The sequence below is a fragment of the Vespa crabro genome, chromosome 19 (assembly GCF_910589235.1).
Source record: "Vespa crabro chromosome 19, iyVesCrab1.2, whole genome shotgun sequence".
Lineage (NCBI taxonomy): Eukaryota > Metazoa > Arthropoda > Insecta > Hymenoptera > Vespidae > Vespa > Vespa crabro.
In genome coordinates, this window is record NC_060973.1 from 790,113 (window position 1) to 800,000 (window position 9,888).

At 40.2% G+C, this 9,888-nt stretch overlaps 1 protein-coding gene across 6 annotated transcripts; it reads left to right on the forward strand.

Annotated features, from left to right (window-relative positions):
• Positions 1-661: 661 nt before the first annotated feature.
• LOC124430621 (zygotic gap protein knirps-like) lies at positions 662-9,744 on the forward strand. 6 transcript variants are annotated; one of them, XM_046977473.1, is made up of 4 exons: positions 662-1,534; positions 4,417-4,851; positions 7,303-7,380; positions 7,598-9,744. In XM_046977473.1, exons 2-4 carry the CDS (start codon positions 4,687-4,689, stop codon positions 8,861-8,863), a joined length of 1,509 nt encoding a protein of 502 aa, XP_046833429.1. In that variant the 5' UTR covers positions 662-1,534; positions 4,417-4,686; the 3' UTR covers positions 8,864-9,744. The 6 variants fall into 6 exon arrangements, with proteins under 6 accessions (XP_046833429.1, XP_046833428.1, XP_046833431.1 ...); XM_046977472.1 differs by lacking the exon at positions 662-1,534 and adding an exon at positions 1,543-2,707; XM_046977475.1 differs by lacking the exon at positions 662-1,534 and adding an exon at positions 2,777-3,344.
• Positions 9,745-9,888: the final 144 nt, after the last annotated feature.

Consider the following 9,888-nt stretch of genomic DNA (forward strand, 5'->3'; position numbering starts at 1 on the left):
AGTTATATAAATTCGAATATGCTTTTAAAAGCTTTGTTAATTTAAGTAACTATTACTACAAATATTTCGTGAAAAAAGACGAAAACATTATAAAATGTAATGCTTTTAAATAGCTCCAGATAGAGATGTTTGTATACATTCTTGTATGAATATTGCCTACTATCAGGCATTATATTATTAAAGTTCTATTATCTATTGTGATTTTCCGATAATAATTTGTTAACGCGCGTTATAATATGTATCTCGAATACAAATTTTTATTAGTGAAATAAAATCAATTAACGATTACTTTTTTATTTATTCAGGGATGTTAAGTTAGGAATTTTTAATTTCTCTTTGAACAATGACACGCAGATTAGTATTTGTGCATGATACACTTACTAACATATCGAAAATGATTTCTTTACCCGACAGATGACGCCATCTCGAGGAATTCTAGGGATTCTGCGAAAGACGAAAGGAGCAATGGCGTAGGCGGCGATTCACGTGATAAATTAATTTTTATTGCTTCGTGGGTGGCGGCTCTTTCTATTGGTCGATGATCGGGCACCTCCTACTCCATACGACGAAGTCTTCTTTGCTTTTATTCTCCTCCGTTATGATAGTGACGCATACAAGTTGGTGTCTCTTCTAAAGAAACGAGTAAGGATATAAAAGGAACGCGTACCTATGGATTCTCAAAGTCAAAGAAGAAATTTCTCCTATCCTTTTCAAATCTTCATCATCGTTTTATTTTTTCATTATAGATTTTAATACACAAGCACCTTTGTATTATTTCCTGTGCGTCAAGTTTTTTTTTTTTTTTTTAAATATTGTTCAGCATTCAGAAATTTCCCTGCCTAAAATATAGTTTGAACATTTGGAAAATTGTAAAAAAACATCCTAGCGCTATTATTAATATTACTTAAGACATATACTTTTTACAGTTTAGAGGAAGTATGATTATTCTCGTTCTTTGGCGAATCAACATTTATTTCTCTTTACATAATCGAAATAGAATCGAACGATCAAAGTCTTAAGTAGTCGACGTCAATTCTTTCATGTGAAATCAAATTGTTGTGATTCCGCGTGGGAAATGCCGAGCGCGTAAATTCACGTGGAAGGATTATCGGTAAAAGGAAAGAATAATGAAAAAAAAAAAAAAGAAAGAAATAAAAGAAAAGGAAAGATTTTTAAGAACGGTGATACATCTTTTCCTCTTAGCGAATATACATACACATATACATACCTACATACATATATACATATGGACGTATATGGATATATCGTAGATGCGTTTGTAGGTAGGTAGAAGGTCGAAGTTAGTGAATCCGTGAGGAAAAGGAGGAGGACGAAGGAGGGATATAGGCACATACGTGTGTTGTGTCGTCTCTTTGCTTGACTAGGCTCGGCTCGGCTCGGTTCGGTTTGGTTCGGTTCGCGCTCCTCCCGCGCTTACAGAAAAGAGCAGTTTGTACTCGAGCTGCCAGAGGAAAGAGGGGAGGACAGGAGGAGGAGGAGGAGGAGAAGAAGAAGAAGAAGAAGAAGAAGATAGGTAAGGCTGTTAAGAGCGATAAAGATAGAGACGATTCGTTGGCGGTGAGACTGGTGGTTGATAGAGAAAGAGAGAAAAAGTACCAACGTATGCGAGAAAGAGAGAATCGAAGAGATGCCAGGATTCGCGGCTCCTACGCAGGTGGAGATGGATGCTGTACGGGGATATCCATAGTGTACGTGCGAGAGACCGAGAAAAGGCTAGAGAGAGAGAGAGATGGAGATAGAGACAAAGAGAGAGAGAGAGAGAGAGAGAGAGAGAGAGAGAGAGAGAAGTGCGAGATGAGAGGGGAGACGTGATCTTCGGATCCTCGTTGAGTCTTGTGGAAGGGAGAGAGAATGAAGGAAGAGAGGAGGAAGGAAGAAAGGAAGGGAGAATGAAGGAAGGAAAGAAAGAAAGAAGAGAATGAAGGAAGAAAGAGTGAGAGAGAGAGAGGGAGAGAGAGAGAGAGAGAGAGAGAGAGGGCAGAGGTAGTCTTTCTCGGTCGAGTAGGTAAGATAAGGACGAGGCGGACAAACGGACTGACGAAGAGTATCCAAGGTAGGGATATTCAGTCTCTCGGCCACGTGCTACACGAGCGCACGCCCCGAGCCGGCCGGTGGTCCAGACACGACGTTTCCTTCGTCCTTTCTTCTTCGCCCCTGTTGTATCCAACATTTCTTCTTCCTCTCTCTCTCTCTCTCTCTCTTACACTCCCTCTCTCTCTCTCTCTCTCTCTCTCTCTCTCTCTCTCTCTCTCTCTCTCTCTTGCTCTCCTTTTTTTGTTCGTCTTATCATATCCCCCCTCTCTCTCTATCTATTTATGTATCTTTTCCAACTTTGTTTCCTTTTGCTCTCGTCTATCATCATCTCTTTCATATAAACGATCCGAGATGTATTTCAAATCGAGAAGTACATATATTTCGGTGTCCTTCGATTGAATCACGTATTATTGAGGATATTACAAGGATCTCTGTGAATTACTTAAAGAGAGAGAGAGAGAGAGAGAGAGGGGGAGAACAATTATCAACAAGTGCCAAGAGAAATTATCAAACGTCAAAGTGTCTCTTAGTGACCTTGAAAGATTTGCGAGCGTGTCGATGTATCGTCGACATTGTGTTTAAGGAATTAAGAAGGAAGGAAGAAAGGAAGTTGTCCTGTTAAGAAGTTTGCAAGATATTTCTCCCGTTGACGGTACGTAATCGAGTGATACGTCATTCGATCGAATTTTACGAGAAGGAGGATCGATCGATCGATCGATCGATCGATTAATGAGAAATCAGCGAGAAACGCGAGGGAAAGGTGGGGTATGGGGTTATGAGAGGGGATGGGCGGTGAAGGATAGTGTTGGTCAGTATTATCTGGGAGGATACGTAGGAACGAAAAAGCGTCCTCGGACTAAGCGGCGCAGACGATTAATTTGTCACGTCGGTCCTGGCACATACGATTTAAACTGTCAGTCGGCAGGATGATATCCGAGTGACGTGCCGCTCGCAACCGGTTCATTAAAGTTGCAGTTGACGTACCGATTGGCCGTCACTCATTGGTCCGCCACGGATTGGTAGCGCGAGGGGAAGATCTTGATAAAAAACGAACGCCTTAAAAACACCTACCTACCTATGGGCGACGCTTTTGACGCGAGTGGATTTCACCGATCAGTCATTATCGCCGTCGCGAGGAGCTCACCGTTCGATCTTTACAAGGATAAAAGACGAGAGAGAGAGAGAGAGAGCATCGTTAAGAATCTTCGATCGTTAATAACCGAGTGATTATTTTGCTCTTAGTGGGAGAGAGAGCGAGGGGATTACGGGATAAAGGGAAGAAGTAGTATGTAAGTAGGTACCTACTTACTTACACGCGTACGCGTGATTTCGTTCGTAAAATCAATTCTCGATACGTGATTTCATTCGTTTTTATTCGATATCAAGTTGATTGGAGGATTTACAAGGAATTTCGATGATACTGGTGACGATTTTATTATTAGTTAGATAGTTTATCTGACTCGTAAATAGTGTTGATTTATTTATATGATAAAGTCATTTTGCGAACCTGTTAATAGTCCGACGTCCAATGACGGAAATGATGAAAATGGTACACGTTTTAAAACTTTAAGATATCGTCATTATCGATTCTATTAATTGATAAGAGGAGAATGATTAAAGGAGACTTGGGGGGGGGGGGACAAGATAATTATATAGTAATTTTCTAATGATAATTATCACTTGACGTAGTATGTATCTAATTTTGTAAAAGAAATGTGGAAATTAGGAATGTCTCGCGTTTCGATATACCTCGATATAACTCGTTTCAAAGTGATATAACACGGTGAACGTAAATTGATCATGCAGAAGGAGCGAGTGTTCGATAAAAATCGCGTAAAAGATCGCGCACGAGTATTTCTTGTCTAACGCGTAATATCGTTCCATCGTTGCGATCGTCGATTAAATCGGCACGTTATGTTTGCGACATAGCACGAGCGAATTAATCCGTAGAACTAAGGATTTAGTAGTCCTCTGGCAAGGCGACGGTGTACACCTATCGAACCGGTCTTCCACGGATTGGAAGATACGACTTCTAATTAGTCGTTAGTTAAACGCGCGCCGATGTTAATCGTCGCATTTGTGATCTTCGAAAATTTCGAAATCAATGCAAATTCTTCTCTGCGTCGTGTCTTTTATTTTTTTGTTTCTTTCTCTTTTTCTTTTTTTTTTTGGGTGCGTATCGAATTTCGATCATCGCATAATCAAAAGATAAAATTAGAAGGACGAGAAAATCAAGCTCGAAACATTCGAATGGAATTCGCGTAATCGCGAAATAACGTGTACGATGATCTTCGATATTTTAATGGCATTTGTTGGTCTCCGTCAATTCTAATTTCAACGAAACGTATATTTTCTTTTTAGTTCGGCCCACATGCCAAGCAAGAGACAAAGAGATAAACCACGGGGGGAGATACTAGCAAGCTCAGAGAATTATCGTGGAAAAGAGATAGCGTCGTAAGGAAACAGAAGAAGAACAAGAGAAACAGGAAGAAGAAGAAGAAGAAGAAGAAGAAGAAGAAAAGGAAGAAGGGAGGAAAAAAATGTTGATACGAAATTTCGTAGGAAGAACGGAGGACGAATCTTGCTATCGGCAAGCGGGAGGATTTGCATCGAAGGATTAAAGGACATCGAATGGACGTGGGTGATATATCGAGCTCGATAGGATTATCTGGGAGCGGATCCAATCCCGGAAATACGAGTGTTGGTGTTATCGCGAATACAACATCCAGTAGCAATACCGTAGGGTGGTGGACGCCTACGTCGAGCATCGCTTCGGCACCGGCCACCACCGACGTGGTGAGTCTCTTTTTTTTTATCTTCTAATATTTTTACTCATCAATCATCCCATATTAAATAAGAATTAACACATTGCCTAAAATAAAATATACTATAAATGTGTCTTATTTTGTACGTACCTTAATCGAGATCATTCGACAAGGTTTTAACTATTTATTTAACACTTAACACTTAAATATTTGGCCCGATTAAGATAAGGTCAAATAATATAACGCACTTTTAATAAAATCATTTAATGTAAATTAATTATTTTCTGATTTGTTGAAAATACATCGATAAAAGGATATATATATATAATAGTATTATGATTATTACTGTTAATAATTACTTTATTACACGAACGATGACAATCTATTATTTTGAAGTAAAAATTAAAATGTATGAGGGGAAAATAAAAACGTACTGATGTACGATTACTTTTTAGGTGTAATAAACAAAAGCGCGCATTAACGCGTAAACGGGTATGTAAGTGTTAATATGGTTTCGTAATTTCTCTTATATTTTTATTTGTAAATATTAATATGTATCTGTCTATCCATATATGATCTAATGGAAAGAAACAGAGGTAGAGAGAAAGGTGGAGAGAGAGAGAGAGAGAGAGAGAGAGAGAGAGAGAGAGAGAGAGTAGACGGGAAAGGCCACCAAGGAGACACGAGACACGAGAACATTTATTTAGTTCCGTTGGGTCGTGGCGCGTCAGGCTGCAGGGATTAGATCCGAGGTGACACAGCCGCGTCATCTGTTGGACGTTGAACCTTTTTTACTTTTCTCTTCGCGTCTTCTATGCCTCGCGCTTCACTGTCGTTTCCATCAGGTGTCATCAAGCACCTCCCTTCTTATTCTACAAGTTCGGTGACGTGGTATGTGTGAAAGTGTATATGCACCGTTCGTTCGTTCGAGCATCCGTATACCGATAATAATGAACAGCAACAGTGTGTTCTTATATAAGTTGTACCTTAGGTTATATCCGTTGAACAGGAGTTACAATAGAATCTCAATTTCGTTTGCAAGTTGTTTATATCGTTTGTAACGTACAAACCGTTCTCAGAGTACATTCTCTATTAAGCGTCGAGCATTGGCAACATTTTTATGGTGTTGACAAAAAAGAAGAGAAAAAGAAAAAAAAAAACAAGAAAACAAACTCCTTAAACTTTTTAAAAGAATACCATCCAGTATCTATTTTTTTTTTTTTTTTTTTTTTTTGTAAATATGCGTAACGGTATGGTACCTGGTTTGTCTCATTGCGAGGCATGTATATACTGAACGATGTGGATAATCCGGGTAATCGTAAAACACTCGGTCGCTAAGGATTACTCTCTGACATTCTTCCACTGAGAATGGCCCTTCCTTCGTTTTTACTCACAAGGCAGAGGGAAATTTGTTAGAAAATACAATTAACATTACTACCTTTCACGAATGCGAATTTACGTTGATGGAAGGAGTCCTGTATCCATCGTTCACAGGAGAACACATCTCAGATCGCTCTTTAACTATAATTTCGAAGCAATTGGTTAATCCAATTATTGTTACTTACATTCGTACTTTATATTCACGGTGATCCCGTCTTACGCGTTCTGACTTCGGTGATATTGCATTACAACTCATCGTAATCGGCGTAAAATTTCAAAATAAATTCGATATGTTTATCAATTTTATAATAAACTTCTTCTTTGACAAATGAACACTTACGTGCTTTGTTTGTTTTTTTACAATACTTTTAAGAACTGATACTTCTTAATTACTCGCTTACCAGGTATATCTATCTGCGGAGAGGCAAAGGAACTGACCCTACGAGCGTAGACATCGTTTGGGAAAATGCATTCGTTAAAAAGTGAAGCAACGTTGTCATAGACGTCGATGCGACAAATGCGATCTGTTTTAAAATCATATTCGATCATTTATGCGCTATAAACTTCTCGTTTAAATTACGAAACGATGGAATAGAATGCGTGGAGTGACCTTAAGGTCATTCGGTTTTCGTAGGTGAATTGAGTTCGTTCTAGTCGTATTCTCTCTTTCTTCCTTTCTATCTCTCTGTCTCTCTTTCTTCCTTTCTCTCTCTCTCTCTCTCTCTCTCCTTCTCTTTTTCTTTCAATCATAACGCGTTCATTGCGCGCGAAGCTTTCTCATTTGTTCGTCCTTTCTCGTTTCATCGACGCGATGGTATCCACGAAGAGGCCGCAGTCTCTGGTTCATCGTCGGTAATGACTGGCTAACTAGATTTTAATAGGAACACAGTCTCGCAACCGAACTCTATGCGCTTCTTGCCGCCTTCTTTTTTACTTTCTTTCCATCTTTTTTTCGAGTTCGTACCGAGACTCTTCCGAGAAAGTCTTGAGAACTTTACTATTCCAATCCTTATACAAGATATTTTTGCTATGATACGTAATTATATTTATAACGTTTCTATGTAATTTTTCTTCTTTTTTCTTTTTCTTTTTTTTGTTACAGATGAATCAACTTTGCAGAGTTTGCGGAGAGCCGGCCGCGGGTTTTCATTTTGGAGCCTTCACTTGCGAAGGTTGTAAGGTCAGTTTCGTTTAAAAAAATAGAAGTAACTTACCAGTTTTTTTCGAATATGCTAAATATTTCTCTATCTAGTTGCATTTAAATTTATTTGCATCATTGATTTTTTATCTTTGTTTGTTTGCAAGTATTCCTTTTTTTCTTTTCGTTATAATTTTTTCCTCTTTCGTTGAGAAATACAAAATTGAAGACGTATCCTCATCCGTTTTCTCTCACGCAGTCGTTCTTCGGGCGTACCTACAATAATCTGGGCAGTATATCTGAATGCAAGAACGGTGGTGTCTGTGTGATCAACAAGAAAAATCGAACAGCTTGTAAAGCTTGCCGACTAAGGAAGTGCCTGATGGTCGGTATGTCCAAGTCCGGTTCGAGATACGGCCGCCGTTCGAATTGGTTCAAGATCCACTGTCTGCTTCAAGAGCAGACACATCAGGCGCACACGCGTCTTATCAAGGACCCAAAGTTGGCATATGAAAAAGCATTCGGCTCGTTGGACGCGGCAAACAATAACAATAATAACAATAACGAGAACGCCAGTACGACCAGTGCAAGTGGTATCATTGGAATGATCACAACTGCGACAACGACGGCGAATAGTTACCATCATCATCATCATCATCACCATCATCATCATCAGCAGCAACAGCAGCAACCGCAACAGCAGCCACAGCAGCAGCAGCAGCAGCAACAACAACAGCAACAGCAACACCAGCAGCAACATCATCAAGATAGGATAGGCAAACGCGAAGAGGCGGCGTTGAGGCCGCAGGACATTTCGAGCCAATTGAGATCGCAGGAATTATCTCCACGATCCAGTCAGGATCAAATTGGTATGAGGACAGCGGAATTAGGAAGAGCCCCTCAGGAACTTCTTAGGCCAGAAGTTTCGAGGAGTAGCTTTCCAATGTGGAGAGGACCAGCGTTCTTTCATCCAGCATTAACGCACATGCAACTTTTAAATGCTCCATTCTTTCCCTTTCAACAACGCTTCATCGTTCCGTATGTTAACCAAATCGGAGCACCGCCCATGTTAGCGAGTCTTTCGAGTTCCTCGAGTGAGAGCGTCAGTCCTCGATCAACACCCTCACCAACGAGGACGAGAGACGAAGATAGTCGAGTTTTGAGAGCTCGATCGAGCCTCTGCGGGGAAGCGGATCGATCGAGGCCAAGATCGGCAGACGAGTCGCGAATTTACGACAAGAGTCTTGCATTTCTAAGATCTCTCGGTCCTGAGCAAGAAGAGCCTATCGATCTCAGCGTCAAAGCTGCCGTGGCTGCTGCGGAAGCGGCTGCCGCTGCCGCCGCCGCCGCTGCCGCTGCTGCCGCTGCTGCTGTTGCTGCTGCAACGGCAACCGGAACTGCGACCAAGCTAGAAACGAGAGAGCCGGATATAGCTAGTACGGAAGAGGAGAGATCGACGGATAGCGAGGACAATGAACTCCTTCGTGACACGGGACCACCGTTGGATCTCACTAGGAAAACATGACCTTGGAGTAGATCCGAAGATTCTTGATAGGAACTTCGAGACGTCCTCCTCAAACGCTTTTTCTTCAAAATCTACGTGGAAGAAATAGTGTTACTTTTGATTGTAACGTGATTCTCTATTTAGAAATACGTGAACTTCACTTAATTCAAAAGGAAAGAGGCTATATATTTCCTTTTGGCTTCTTTATTGGTGGATTCTTACCCAAAGTGTGTTATTTACAAGGAATGATCGTGTGCCTTCGATAGTGCCTTTAAGCTCTCTCTCTCTTGGCTATCGGCTTAGCGAAGAGAGTCAAAATGTGCCTGATAGTTTAACATTCATTATGATTACCGTCCGTATAATTATGCACGGCTCGTTGCGTGATAACGCGTGTTACGTTTATGTGCCGACGGAATCCAGGAACGAAGTAATTTTTTTTTATCATTAACGAAGGAATTTTCTTAATTTTATCGCGACACGTGTTTTATTTAACATAATAACGGAGCCTTTCCTTTAGCCTATCCTTACGGTCGATCTTCTAAATAAAATATAACAAAATGTGGAGAGACTCTTTCTTAAGATACGTAAGTAACTATCTTGTTACGTTGTCTTGATGACATAGTCATTTATGTTTTTTGTGCCTTAAAAAATATATGAATAGTATGAAATCGTGTGTACCTACCTATATTTTCTTAGAACGACTCTTCTTTTCTTCCGATCGTCGTGTCTTCGAAAGTGATTTTATTGCGAATGTTACGAGAGCCACCAACGTGGTCACGATCGAATTTTTCATGATGTACGAATTAAAAATAAAGAATATTCTGTATCTGCGTGCAATATATATTTAGAATGAAAGAATATATTCGGAATATTTTGTCTTATCTTGTCACTTCAACGAGAAACGATTCGTGTATATAATTTAACTCCTTCCCAAAGTGTTCTTCGAGACTATTCGAAAGTATTGATTCGTAGGAGAGACCTCGTTGCACCGTAGAGCTCTTTGTTAAGTACGCAACTTCGCGAAATCGTGCGATGTTTGCCCCGTT